This window comes from Labrus bergylta, chromosome 14 (assembly GCF_963930695.1).
Source record: "Labrus bergylta chromosome 14, fLabBer1.1, whole genome shotgun sequence".
Classification (NCBI taxonomy): domain Eukaryota; kingdom Metazoa; phylum Chordata; class Actinopteri; order Labriformes; family Labridae; genus Labrus; species Labrus bergylta.
Window position 1 is genome coordinate 7,484,618 of NC_089208.1, and position 15,395 is coordinate 7,500,012.

General features: G+C 39.1%; 1 protein-coding gene across 2 annotated transcripts; it reads left to right on the plus strand.

Moving 5' to 3' along the window:
* The first annotated feature begins 3 nt into the window (after positions 1-3).
* On the plus strand, positions 4-14,815 carry LOC109995246 (transmembrane gamma-carboxyglutamic acid protein 3). 2 transcript variants are annotated; one of them, XM_020648903.3, is made up of 4 exons: positions 4-591; positions 2,004-2,052; positions 6,731-6,891; positions 11,606-14,815. In XM_020648903.3, exons 2-4 carry the CDS (start codon positions 2,043-2,045, stop codon positions 12,149-12,151), a joined length of 717 nt encoding a protein of 238 aa, XP_020504559.1. In that variant the 5' UTR covers positions 4-591; positions 2,004-2,042; the 3' UTR covers positions 12,152-14,815. The 2 variants fall into 2 exon arrangements, with proteins under 2 accessions (XP_020504559.1, XP_020504558.1); XM_020648902.3 differs by having other exon boundaries at positions 4-587.
* Positions 14,816-15,395: the final 580 nt, after the last annotated feature.

Genomic DNA, 15,395 nt, shown 5'->3' on the forward strand with positions numbered 1-15,395 from the left:
CGTAGTGAGCCGTAAAGTGGGCCAAATGGAGAAAGAGAGAGAGAGACTGGGACGAGCCGAGCCGACAGACTGGAAGTAGGAAAATATCCGGGAGAATTTCAAGAGAGAGTCTGGCAATCGGGTGTAAAATACAGCGGGGGGGAAAGGTTTAAAAATAAGGGGATTCCCACTAAAATCGGTTGTGTTTGCAGATCTGCGGTTGATTTTTTTTGGGGGGGGCTCTGCTTTTCGCGTACAAGGTGTGGCGTGCTCGAGTGTCTGCCTTTATACTCCATACACGGACACAGTCCCTCTGAAGGGCAAATGTTACAGATTCACGCGGTTTTTATCACTCGAACCGCCGTCGTCTACTCGTCTCGCCTCCGTTTGCTGTCCTGTCATCCTCCGTCCTCCAGGTTGTTTCGTTTCCTACAAGCGAAAGTGTACCCGCCCCTTTCCCCTTCGTCACACTGTGATAGGGCACTGGCGGGGATTCCTCGCCTCCATTCGCTTCAAGATACGTCAATCACAGGTGACAACGCGGCGACACAAGTGGGAGTTCCCTGGAATCGGAGAAGGAAGGGAAAAAGGCTTTTATGAAGAAGAAGGTGGGTAAGAAGATTTTTTTTATATACATCCCTCTCTCAATCTACACGTGTCTGATTTATCCATTACTCCTCAGCTGTGGGATGTTTATTAAATTGTGAAAAAAATATGTTGAGTTAACATGAGTCCATAATGAAATGTTGATTTGCAGTTATAGAGAAGGCACGAGTCCGGTTCTCCTCGCCTGATCACATCATAACTGTGTTTCATTCAAATAGCTTAGATATGACTCATTTTCATTTTCGCCTGCAACTGTAAAAACTGTTCTTTTTAAATAAGATATGCTGTTGTTGTTGTTGTGTGTGTGTGTGTGTGTGTGTGTGTGTGTGTGTGTGTGTGTGTGTGTGTGTGTGTGTGTGTGTGTGTGTGTTAATTAATCTCTTCTTTAAATTGGCCAACTCCTACTCTTATTCTTTAAGTTGGGCTGGATGCAGTCTCCTCTATCTTCGCCTCAGTTACTATGGAAACCCCACACACTTTCTGTCTATATTTATAGTAGCCTATGGGAGGGGGGGGGTGACATCATGTACGTAATCACATCATCACATCACATTATTTTATTTTAAGAAAAAAAGAGAATGTAGCCAAACATAATAACAGCGCTGACATTTTACTTAACACAGATTCAGAGTGAGTGATATGTTTGACAGTAAAAAGGAATCAGCCGCAAACCTAAAAGCGCTCTTTTGTAAAACGTCTTGAGATAACAGTTGTTATGAATTACCGCTATACAAATAATGATTGATTGATTGATTGAAAGCTATTTTTTTTCTACATTTGAGTTTTCATCTTGGATTTGTACAGATTGTTTTACTAATTAAGGGTGATCCAAGAATAAGATGAAACTTATCAACAGTACAAGTTGGCTTGTAGTAGGTTAGATCTTCTTTAAAGTATTTCTTCATTGAATGTATTAATATCTATAACTGTATTATGTTGTACTAACCACTAAACACTACAGTGGACACCTCAGTCCATTAAACACATATCACAAACTTATACCCAGCGTAACAATATCATAGTGTAACTGAGAATCCTTTTGATGCTCCTACACTTCATTAATATAATAAAATAACAACATGAGTATGAACGAGACAGTCCAAACTTTAATCCACTCATCGACACCACATCACAACACTTCCTTTTCTCATCCTCCAGAGTAAAAAAAAAAACATTTGACTTACTGTTTACTATGTGAAACTTGAATTCACAGTACTTGTCCCTAAGTTAGAACAAAATAGCTTACAATAGTATCATCTCAGATTTCTGTACAACTAGTGAGGCCAATTATACACCTGGGTATGAATTATTTTGTACCCTTTTCAGTGTGTCCACAGAGGTAACGCCTATTTAACAGTTATGCAGTTTCTAAGGGAAATGATTGTGTAATTGGATGTATGTTCTATGTCCCCCTGCAGGTCTGCACTCTCTCACAGTGCGAGTGGCTTGACAGGAGCATGGCTGCTGGTAAGCACCAAGTACACGTGAATGTTCAGAAACACCAGCTTTGTTGATGTCAACACACACACTCTACTTCCTTTTGGCCTATTTTATCTTAAAAGTTGCCTCATTTCACCTGAACATTTTGAAGTAGCTCAAATGTGAGGAGTTCTGTGCAAACTTACATTTAAAGCATTTAAAGGAAACTGGCCTGACTCCAAGCTCAAGCCAGTCTTTATTACTTAAATGAGATAACTTTCCTTTAAGCCAGCTAGTTTTACCAAAACCAGAAACCAAACAAAACTAAAGGAAATTGATAAGAAAAGTAATACAGGAGATATGGAGAAAAATGGGAGACACCGCTTGCAACGCCACCTACCGGCGGTGACAGCAAGGAGGAATCCATCATATTAGCACTGCAGAGCTACACCGGCTCAGACAAGAATACTCAGATGCAGTAAATGAAAAAAAGAAAACTTTGAAGAGACAGATGACTCACGTTAAGGAACTGTTGAAGAGAACAGCCTCGTTGGAGCAACGCACGGTAGATATGGAAAAGCTGGGAGAGACGGAAGAAAAGGCGTAGCGGCTAAAAAAGCGCAGTGGCTTTTCTCCTCCACCAAGAGGCGAAGTTCGAGGCGAAGTGCAACGACTTAGATGCAAGGTGAAGATGAAACAACATTCGGATACATGGTATCCTGGAGGGCTTTGAGAAAAATGACACCGCTGGATTTATGAGGGATTTTATTCGCTTATTCGCTATATGACATGGATATTTGTATTGTAAGAGCACACGGCTCGCTGATATCCAAGCTTAAGGTCAACACCACCCCGCCACGGACGATTATTGTTCGCTTCGGGCGCACTCATTTTAGGCCCAGTTGTCCCGTACTGTGCTTAGTGTACAAGACAGGAGGACTCAAAAATAAAATGTAAAAAATATAAAATGGACGCGTGGTCGAGTCAGAATCTGCACATCGGAGAACAGGTTACAACGTGACTGTGGCTTTGAGTCATTTTAATCAGATACAGCCATAGCACTCCACACATAATGGAAGGCTGTGCACGTTAATTGATTGATTGGTTGGTTTTTACCTGTGCTTGTGCTTGTGCTCGTTAGAACTGTACCCTGTTGAAGCACTTCTCTTCCAAGCGTGTCAGGGCCAAGGAAGTGTACTGTGTTTGAGCACTGATCGGAGCACTCGCACTAGTCAAACGAACTGGACTTTGGGGGTGAAGCGTGCTTAGGCATAGTACGGATTGCAAAGTGTGAGTGTGCACTTAGACTATCAGGTGATGGAATATGTCATTCAGACAGCATGAGAACAAAAACTACACGTGAGGAACGGACCATCTCCTCCAACCGAGACTACACAATGGAGGTAGGCTACAAAGAAAGAGGAAACTAGTGATGGACGTAATTAAAGCGCTAAAGGAGAAGTGAAACCACAGTTTCCTTATCCTGCTCATGTGTCTGGACTCTGGGACTAAGAATTTTGCTTCACTATTGGAGGCTGCCCCTTTTTTTTAAAAGAGATGGGCAACAGAGGCTGATGATGCAGAGCAGCTAGACCATAGTGACAGGACACACTCACATCACAGAGGAGGACTTGCATGCATCTGTGACCCCAGCATCTTGGTAGGCGTTGCCGCGCATTGTAAATAAACAAAACGCTGTACGCTACGCTTGCTAGCAATATGTCGCAGAGCTCCCTGCTCAATTTTTCTTTAATAAACTTGGCTTGATGGCCAGCCGGACACAAGGCCTAACGTCACACCTAAAGTGGATGTATCACTCTCCCCGGGCTCGGCATCAACAGGAGCGACTCCTCCTGCACAGGTGGCTGCGGAGCCTGCAGTATGTTATATTTTATATAGGCAGTTTATGGCTATCCTGAGTGTAATGTATGGTTATATTTTATATAGTTTGATTTCTATATGGGCGATCCTGAGTATATCTTTGCACATCAGCCCAACCTATTCTGTGATGATGCGCAGAGTCTTTTTTTTTTTTTTTTAGCCCCGCACTCACCCAGCCAACAGCCAATCTGCTCCGCCCGATGGCGAATGTGTTATTTAACTACCTACTGCACCCAAATCATCCCGTCAATCACCAATTTTAAACATTACAGCAACACAATAGTAGAAAAAAGGGTTGCCTGCCGCTGTCTAAGGTGCTACATTAACACTTATTTTCCAATCGCTGTTTTGTCACTTGACATTTATTAAGTCACGGTTTGAGGTTCAAGCCGTGCATCACTCATACTCGCTGTGCTGGTACTTCTACTGTTTCTTATGACTACATTGTAGCAGAGTGGAGCGTTTTGTGGCCTGTTTTTGTAGAGGTGCACATCAATCTGACAATAAATGTGGCACACCCAGTTTTTCTGATGCACACCCGAAGTCTCTTTTCTGGCTACGCTACTTCTCATGCCTCTTATTTTTCGTTTCCTCTCTCCTCGATCCTCTCTTGAACCGAAAGTCATTCGGTACCGCCAAGTTGAAGGACGTCTCAAGTTGCTTATTTCGGCACTGAGGAGTAAGGATCGATGATCGAGGAAATAACTCGAAGGAGCTATGATCAACGAAACATGAGACCAGCCTTCCAGGAAGTCTTTTTACTGACACGCCCCCTTCTTGAATATCACTCAGTGATTGGACCCTACATCGAATCGGATTTCAGTTAAACTTAAGCTGATCATAGCTCCTCAGAGTTATTTCTTCAATCCTCTATCCCCGAAATAAGGGACTTGAGACGCCCTTCCCAGGTTATAAGCAACATTGCTCTATTGGTCAAAAGGGAAATCCAATAGATAGAGCTACCCTGGCATAGATTAAAGATTTGGCTAACCAACTGCATCTGCATTGCTTTCCACCAGTGTGCTAAATCAGTGATGGACTATAAAAGTATTGATTATTCTGCCTGTATTGTAACTTAATCTTTCTTCATTCCTTCTCTAGTTATAAGATGATGCCATGGTCTTGTTTATTTGTTGTTGGGTTTTTTTTGTCACATGGCTGCTCATACTTCTTTGTCTATCTATCTACTGTATGTCTATGACTAAGTAGGCCTACAGCCCATGTTGTTGTAGCCTTGGCTGTATTTTGAGATTAGCTGACAGGTTAACTATTTTGTTACTTATTGAGTGCATTCTTAATTTTGTGAGATTTGTATGTCTGTTTTCTATCCTGTTTTACTGTATGATATATTCAGCTTTTTGACAGCAGAAAGGTTTACTACAGTAAACAGCTGCCATTTTTGCCACTAGAGGGCACTAGATGACTATAAATATTTTACACTCTATACATGAAATCCTATTATTTCTCCAAAGATCATGTTTATGGCTTTAATTTACTATGTTGCCTCAGAGTAGTCTTGAAGATCCTTTGGAGCCTTTCTGCAAAAGAAGAGGAATGATTTGTGTTAGTATGCATCTGAATTTAAGCTCTGTATTTAACCTGCCGACTTGGTATTTTGTCATGGGGTTGGGGTCATCTACCACACAATGTTTACTTTACTTAATTGTATTTCCTTTAGGCAATTTGTTTGTATAGTTTCCTACAAAAATGGCTGACAAAGCAGTAAGGCCTGATCCTCCTGGACTTGGTACGCCTATTCGATTTTTGTGAGAATATGAAAGGTATGGGAGATCAGGTGATTCAGGTGAATGTTTTGTAACGTCTTAAACAGGTAAATACAGATTAAGCCCAAATTCACACATGCTCCTCAAAGACCATCCCAGGTCATGAAGGGCTTGGGTTAACTATTACGTTTTAAATTAAATTCTAGGGCTATATTAATTAATAAGAAAATTAGATTTTTACCCTTACAGAAGGTATACAGACACTAGTATGTAAATATTTCCTCCTCTGTTGATAGATTTCTTACCTTTAACAACTTGTTTGAATTCACAGTCTCTGACATTGGAGTCACTTAAAGCAAATCAACACTGCTGTCAAAGATAAAACTGCCTTGTTGAAAAAAAATAAAAATATTGACTTTTCAGATGACAGGTAGGGGGAGGCAATCTCTGCTACGTCATGTGCACCGCTTGCTCTCATACAGTTGGTACGGTTCTTGATCGGATACATTGAAAAGGTGTTCATAATTATGTCCCTAATTTGTGCAATGCCATAGGAATACCATCATTTTATCTAAGTTTATATGAGGGAAATAAATCGCATATTTTGCCCATATTTAAAAAATATGTAGAATAAAAGTATTGAATTTCAAATAAAACCACATAATTAAGTGAAATGAAATGAAATTAATGTGTAGAAATAGTTTAATTAATAATAATAGTAAATGTAAGTTTGCACATTACAGCAACAATATAGGGGCTGTTGCTCTTTACGCATAAAGACCCCTGTGAGTCTATTAAGTTTTGTATGTCCGCTCAAGTCCATGCATGGGGATTACGTGTAATCTGCTTTTAGCATTTTTTACGATAAATTACTTCATAAAATAATGTTGTGTTTTTTAGGCTGTTGTATTCTTGTTGTATGTTCTTTTGTGTTACAAGTGTTTGGATAGGCCTTTTAGTGTGTATGCATGGCTGTGCACTAAGTTATATACCTTAACCACCTCCAGCCCCATTATTTTGGTGGTCATGAGCTAAAAAGTTTGGCAACCACTGCATTAGACTGTTGAGATAACCTAGTACGGATGATTAAACTTAATGTTTGCTTCTTTTCCATGTTGTAGCTTTTCTCAATGGTCCAGATGCACACTCTGTCCTGAAGCGATTCCCCCGAGCAAATGGTTTCCTGGAGGAGTTGAGACGGGGGAACATTGAGAGGGAGTGTGGCGAGGAGAGCTGCAGTTTCGAGGAGGCCAATGAAGTGTTTGAGAACAAAGAAAGAACGGTGAGCTTATGCAAAGGGTGATTACATCATAGCAAATGTGTTCAACTTCTCCATTAATTACAGCATCATAGGCGGTAGCACAAAATGAGATTTCAAATTGCAAATCATGATTTAGATTCTTAATTTAAAATCATTTAATTTATTATTGCAATTTTATCTTCCACCAAAAGACAGGACTACAGGGGGCGTCGTTAGCCTAGTGGTTAGTGCATGCGCCTCATGTATAGAGGCTATGGGGCTCAACAGTGTGGTTCTGGAAGTAAAAATCACATTAATTTTCTCCATAGCCGATTTAATTATAAGCCATAATATACAAGGTAGACTTTCCATGAGCTACCTGTGTGTGAAACGATGGTCTATGCTCATTTAGAAGACACAAGTTTGTATGATATTAACCTTTTTTTAAGATAAACATGGTTTATTCGCATTATCTACACTACCCACGACCATAGAGTGTCACAGCGACTTCTCTGATTGGTGGAGCTTGATGTTACCGTGGCAATGTTTCCCACCCCTTGGTGCCAAATGCGAACGGATAGTTTCGCTAGCAAGACTAGCTAGCTGACACGAATTGTACTAATAACCTTGTCATGCAGCAGTGAATGTAAGGCAAGGCAAGTTTATTTATAGAGAACATTTCAGCAACAAGGCAATTCAAAGTGCTTCTCCCAAGACAACAAAAGCACCAAGACAAAAGGAAAGAGATATATTAGAATATATTTTTTTAAATCACTAAAACAAACCATTAACAATCACAAAGAAGATTTTATCTGAAATTATGTAAAATTGATAAATCGATAAAACAGGAGAATGCCTAGAATTTGTTAAAATAATTAATTACAATTAAATTAATTGAAATAATATTAGAAAACAGAAACTAAAAAATAAATAGTTTAATACAAAAAGTTCAAAAGTTAAAGTGCAGAGTTACAATTTAAAATCTTATTAAAATAAATAAATACAATTACTTTAATGAAAGGCAGCTGTAAACAGGTGAGTCTTCAGCCGTGATTTAAAAGAACTGAGAGTTTAAGCAGACCTGCATTTTTCTGGGAGTTTGTTCCAGATATAAGGAGCATAAAACTGAACTCTGCTTCTCTGTTTGGGTCTGACTTTGGGGACAGAGGGCAGACCTGTCCCAGACAACCTAAGCGGTCTGGATTGTTCTTAGTTAATCAGAAGGTCACTTGTGCATGTATTTTGGCCCTAAACCATTTAGGGCCGTATAAACCAGCAGCAGTATTTTAAAATCAGACAGACTGGGAGCCAGTGTAATGATCTCAAAACTGGAGTAATGTGATCAGTTTTCTCAGTCTTGATGAGGACTGTAGAAGCAATTCTTGATATATTCTTCAGGTGATAGTAGGCTGACTTTGTAATTGTCTTAATGTGGCTTTTGAAATTTAGGTCAGAGTCCATCCCCACACCAAGATTACTTACCTGGTCATTGGTTTTCAATTTAACTGATTGAAGCTGTGTGCTTACTCTTAATCTCTACTCATTTGCTCCAAAAACAACTACATCAGTTTTATCTTTTTAGCAAAACTGACTCATTGATTTGTTCTTTGCATTTACCCAGTCCTTGTATGGGGCCATGGTCACCTGGCGACATTGTAATATAGATCTGTGTGTCATCCGCATAGTTATGACTTATTTTATTGTATTCTATGATCTGAGCTAGTGGGTGCATGTAGATGTTAAACAGAAGAGACCCTAGGATGGATCCTTGGGGAACTCTTACCTGTCCTTAAAGTAAGATTCAATCCAGTTTAGTACTGTGCCAGAAACTCCAACCCAGTTTTCCAGTTGGTCGAGTAATATATTGTGGTCAACTGTGTTGAACGCAGCACTGAGATCAAGAACAACTAAGACTGAGGTTCTTTTTTTTTTGTTACCAACTTTACCAACAGGTTTACATTATCTTGTACATTTAGTAGAAGCAATTCATTGCTCTGTAAAAGTATACACATAAGAGAAAAAAACAACAACATAACGTCACAAACCTTCACATATACAGTATATTTTTCTTAAACCCATAACCCGTCCCTTCCCTTCCCCTTGGGTCTTTTTCTTAAATGTACAGTGCAAGAAAGATGTTTACAGTGAGTAAGGAAAATAAATACTTAAATAATTGAGCGAGTACATAATTCATAGTATCACATAGACTTAATAAAGAGTAATAGAATAAAAATAAATTAATAAAAATGTTGATAATAACAAGAAAATGTCACATCAAAGCTCGAGCAGCGTTGACCGCCTCCACTCTTTTCTCAACCACAACCGGACCTGCCTGGTTCATCCTAGCAACAAAAATCCTATCCTATAGTGATGTACGGGGGTCAATTAAGTTTGATAAATGAAGTACAGATTTATTAATTTATAATTTGGATTTTGAGATGTGCGAGATGTATATTGCCAAACTATGGCCCAGTCTATCGATGATTTAGGGCAGACTGAGGTTCTGCCAATGTCTGTGTTTAAACGGATGTCATTAAAAACCTCAAACAGAGCTGTCTCAGTGATGTACATGTCACGGGTGTGGGAAAACAAGTAGGTGGACCCAAGTGCAGAATAACCAAAATTATTTATTTTAACAAAAAGGCAGAAGGCAGACAAAAACGTACTATTCAAGAAGTCCAAACTGAAAAAAACAACAAAGGGTAAAAAAACACTGAGAGGCACAAGGAATTACAAAAACGACTGACACTGAGAAAAAATGTGCACGATGACTTTTGAGCTCTATAGCCCTCCAAGCGGGCGGTCAGTTTTAAATCTCACCTGTGGTTCCTTTCCCGCATGTCATTCCCCACTCTCTCTCTCTCTCTCCACGATTTTCTGACTCTCTCCACTGTCCTAACTCTAAATAAAGGCATAAAAGCCCCCAAATAAACCTCTAAAGCCTATAATACCCCACCTACTTTCTCACATAAAAAAAAAAAAATTAAACCCGACACAATGTAGCCTTTATCGCCTGCAGTTACGCTTCTGAGTAAGATGAAGGAGTAACCAGCGAAACATCAGAACCAGGTCTGAAAAATCCTTCTGCTCCCCTGCAGTCACTACTGGGCATAATCTTGAGCCCTATTTTGACAGCATTAAAGCCCTTTTTTAATTATTGGAATAAATTAAAAGAAGGCCCCTCTTCCCGGCCACATATTATTCTGATTCTGAAAAAGACCTTAGCATTCTAGGCTACAGGCTACCTAACTTCACAGTTCACACGGTTTACTGTTAATATTGCCATCCCTGTCAGTAACATCAGTTGTAAACGCTATCGGCTATGAGACAAATGTAACTGATTGACTGAATCCTTCACTGCTGACAGGAAATACCGTTGTGTGTTAATTCTGTCAGACAGAGCAGCAGAATGAGCTAACAGACTGATGCTGTCCAAACAGCTTGGATGTCCGATGTCTGCAACGTATATCTGCGCGCAACCTCACTGTTCTGTTTATTATAAACTATAAACTGGTCTGTGTGAACTTTCATTGTGAGGTTTGCTGTCAGTTAAATGAAAAGATATTCTAAAATCGGTATGAGCTGCTGTAATGTATTACTAATACGTATTGATAATCCTGAAGATTTAATTTAAATAATAACATTTATTTGTGCAGCCCATATTATGACTTTATCATATAGAATGACTTCACTCAACTAAATACAGGCAGCCTGTCAGTCAGAGAAAGAGAGCGAGGCAGAGAGAGAACATTTTTCTACGCTCTTCTTTCCTATTTGATTTTGAGGATTATTGTGAATGCTCCGTTGTTCCCAAGGCTCTGCATTGTTTATGTATTCCGCGCACAGAGCTTGTAAACAAATAGAAACAGAAGCAAAAATGTTCCGTCTCTCAAAGCCCTTTCCAATTAAATTCTAGGATTGAATGTATCAGTAAATGCACTGGTATGAAAATGTGAAGTTGGTGCATCGTGTGTTGTGAACGCCAATGTCTGCCCATCTTGGGTCCTCAAATGCTTCCACTTAATATAAGTACACTGCGCCACAGACTTTACACTGTAGACCAAGTTTTAGGTATTCCAAGGCACAGTAATTTTCTTCGTCCTCAACATAGGAACATGCCAGCTTTGCACCTAACCGCAGCTCATTTGAAAACAAAGACTTTTTTAAGTGTGGTTGTATGAGTTATATGAATAACTAAGTGTACAAGCCACAGGAGATGCCGGTCACCTCTGCCCCTTTAGTAGTCACGGCTGGACCTATTTAATCTATTAATTTTGGTGAACAATATAAAGACAATTATGTTGACATTGATCTCGAAAGCACTTCTAAATAATACAAAAGGGAGTTCATATTTATCTGACTTCTTGTCTTTATTAAGTCCATGTGCAGTTATATAGAACATTGAGAATGCAACCACTTGTTATGAATTGTGATGCATCGTAAAATCGAATCATTGAGAGGATAATCCTAATTGAATTAAATCGTGACCAGTGGAGATGCACAACCCTTCTCACTAATGTTTGAATACCATAGTTATTATAAAGTGAGACCCATGTTTTGATAATAGCTCTTAATAAAGAAACAATCTTACTGCAATAAGTGATCAGCACAAGGTTTTGTACAATCCATGTAATAATTCAACAAATCAGCAATCCTTCCTTCACTACTGGGACATTGATGTCAATTTCAGTTTTTGTCTCACTCAGACAAAATCAAACAGGGTCAAAGCTAAATATATCTGCTATGTGCCTGCCAGATGGAGTTTTGGAAAACTCGCAGCGTCTACACGGTGACCAGCAACAGCGAGGGGCGCTCCGAGCGTGCGGACACAGTGTACATGGTGGTGCCGCTGCTGGGAGTGGCTCTGCTCATCATCATAGGTCTATTCCTTCTGTGGAGGTGCCAGCTTCAGAAGGCCACACGGCGACGACCTGCATACACCCAGAACCGCTACTTAGCCAACAACCGGAGCAACCGCAGCTTGCCCCGCATCCTGGTTCATAGGGACCCAGCAATGCACACTGGAGGCTCATACCACCAGTCCAGCTCACATCCAGTTGTGGTGGTGAGCGGTGCTGAGAGAGGAGATGGATCTCATTCAGACCCCCATGGCCCCCACCACACCCATGCTCTCTACCTCCAGAATTCTTCTCTGTTTGTGGCATCGCAGCTGTGTGGTGCTACACCTCCCCCTTCTTATGAAGAAGTAACTAGACACCTTGAAAGCAGTGGTGATGAGACCTCAACACCATCCTACAGTGAGCCCCCACCCAAATATGAAGAGATCATAAAGGAGAAATGAGATTAACACTGTGCTGCCATGGCAGGTCTGCATCTGACGGAGCTGCTGGCTGCGAGTCTCTCAAAGCCAGGTTGTTATTCCAATTTCTTTATGCCATAAAATATTTGGTTGTGACCTTAAGTCTTAGTGTATGTGCCACCCAGGATGATGTTATAGTTCACTGAAACACCTGGTCACACTCTCCATTTGTCTGGTCTGAGTTTTGCTTGTGACGGATGGTCCCAGGTGCTGTATCCTACCTCTCTGGTGAGGATTTGACCTACAGAGTACTGATCGAGCACTGCCCCACCAGCTGCCATTGTTGGAATTATATCACTCTCGATGCACAGTCACTGTGACTGTTAAGTTTCCTTGTGTCTTGTCAGACTGTGATTCTCTGTACATGCTCAGACTAGAGCAGGGGTGTCCAAAGTGCGGCCCAAGGGCCATTTGCGGCCCTTGAGGGGATTTTTTGCGGCCCGTGACTTCAAATGACGAATCAGAAGATTTTGGCCCAAGGCCTCGATTAAGATTGGCACATTATCTTATTTTTCTTTTTCATGTTAACAAGGGCTGAACAATATTCCTAAAATAGAAAATGTTCAGTAACATGTATGTTGTTTTTTTTTACATGTAAATCTACAGCTTTTACTATTTTCAGAAAGCTTTTCCAAAAACATGAACCACGTTACAGGCTTGATTCTGAGAAAAAAACAAATAAAGTAGAACGGAGAAATCTAAATATTTTATTTCCTTTTATTAAAGGGTTTCTTTAGCGAGCCTTTTGATTCTGATCTACAAAGCCTTACTATTTTTTCAACAATATTTAAAAAAACAAAACCTGTGGCCCGTGAGCGATTCTAATACGATTATTTTGGCCCGCAAGAAAAAAAGTTTGGACACCACTGGACTAGAGCATAGGCATTTGGAGCCAAAATTGTGGGTAATGGGATATTGTCACGGTTCATTGGCAAGTTAGATCATTAAGAAGTCTGGTTTTCACAGATTAGAACTGTACCTACAATCAGTCCAATCTAATTTGACTGTTTACTAACAAGCTCAAATTCTTTCTGCCTCATGTTTTACCTGTACAATATGTGTTGAACAGAGTTTTCAGTAAAGACATTAAATCTTTCTTCAGGGGACTATTTTCTTACTGTTATAAGTTATGTCACAGTTGTTTGTATGTTTAAACAGAAACCTATAATATACTGTATGTTTGAACAGATGAAGGAATTCAGTAAACTTGCAGTGTCTGATTCTGTACTGAAGAGCGTCTGAGAAACTCTGGAGAGTGGTCTCCTTAGCAACAAATATTACTCTTTCTGTATTCTGATACATTTTTATGCAACAATTTGTACCTTTTCTGCACCATGTTATGAATATGAGCTAGTCTTTTGTCTTTTTAAAATCTCTTTAATCTCTTTAATGTGAAACATTTTTAGACACTTTCATTTGAATTCTTTTACAAAAGGTATCTGGTATCACTTATGAATACTTAACATTATCCGAACCATTTTTACATTGTTATTCTTCTGTTGTTTGTATTATGTGCTTTAACTTTTAAAAACTTCATTACTACATTAGTCTGAAATAATAATGGGATTTTGAGCAAACTATTTTCAGAACAAGGTCTGCAAAACATGACTTATTACTGTGGTTTTATGCAACAAAAATACTTAATAAATAAAATAAATAAATTCCCAAAGTTTACAAAAATGTGCAAAATACAAAATACATCTGCTATCCAGAGCCCTGCTCCTCCCTATTTCTAATACCTTTCTGTACACAAAGCTCAAACGAACGCTGAAATTGACCATCAAGCTGAACCATTTACTGTTCCTCTTTTGAGATTTGTTGGAAAACAGTAGATCATCTACCAAAGCAAACATAATTTATTCATTAGTTTCCAGAATTAAGGGCTTCTGAAGTACTTCAGTGGAATAATAATGAAGACAATACTTAAGTTTACAGCATAAGGTTAACCAGCAGCTGCAGCAGCTTTAGTACAGTACTGCTGCTTTTATCTTTCAAGTTTTGATTTTATCTTCCTTGTTGACTGACACCTTAATGGAATTCCATAAATGTGTTGGAGTTGGATGGTGAAAAGACATCCAATCATTTAAAACAATATTCCATCCATCAGTCATGATTTGAAATATATTGTATATGAGTCCTTCATTTTGTGCTTCATTTTTGTTTAATGGAAACATAAATATTGTGTACACCAGGATGCGTTGTGTCTGTGCAGTTGTGGCGCTTAACACTGCTATGGCTGCTGCTTCCATTTCCTTTAGATCATTATAGAACTGTCTGTGCTGTACTTATCACAGGTTTGTCAAAGTGTTGTCTATTGTGCAGAGTGATGTTTACATTTGGGTCACATATTATTTCACTACATGTGATAAGGTGAACCTAGTTTTCTGCCAGTGGCTTATTTTTGTATTCTTTTGTACTCGAAGTTGTTCACTGCCTTTAACTGCCACTGCCTGTTCCACATGGGTCTTTCTTTGACCTCATTCCACACAGAAATATCCACTGACTGTGGATGAATGTAGCCTATATATCATGTAAAACACCAAAATTGATGTGTTGTATATTTAAATATAAGTGTATTAATCTCTTGTATAACTTTCATTGGTCTTTTTAAAATTTCTATTAATATTAAATGTAGAGATTCTTTCAGCCATGATGATGGATGTTGTTTTGTCCAAACAGCAGACTTTCTTTGCAGGTCTGGCCTCACACTGATTGGCCAGCTTCATGAAAAACTGCAGCATGACCAGCAAGAAGTCCATCTTCTTATATCTGAACCAGCATCACTGCTTTACTGATACTACTTCACTTTATTTTTTAAATCTACAAATGTCAGTACAAAAGTGCATTTGCGTGATAATTCTACTGGAATGTCAACACTACATCACATTTATGTTCCTTTAGAGATACATTGTGTCAGTTTATTACTTCCAGTGTTTTTCTATATTTACTGGTTTACTGTGCAGATTAGAAGAGAAATAGAAAGAGAGAGAAATAGATTCCTTTATCCAGTCACTTATTGACCAGTGTGTAAATATTTCAGAAACATGTCATCCTTATGATTTAATGCTTATTGTTTACTTTAAAATGAGCTGTTTGCATCCACATACATTGTGCATATGTTATAAGTTTGAAAATCCTTATGTAATTTCCTTGTGTTTTGTATGAAGTGTTTTTCCTCGAGTTACTAATATTTTCCTCATGAGTAGTTACATTTAATTATTTTTAA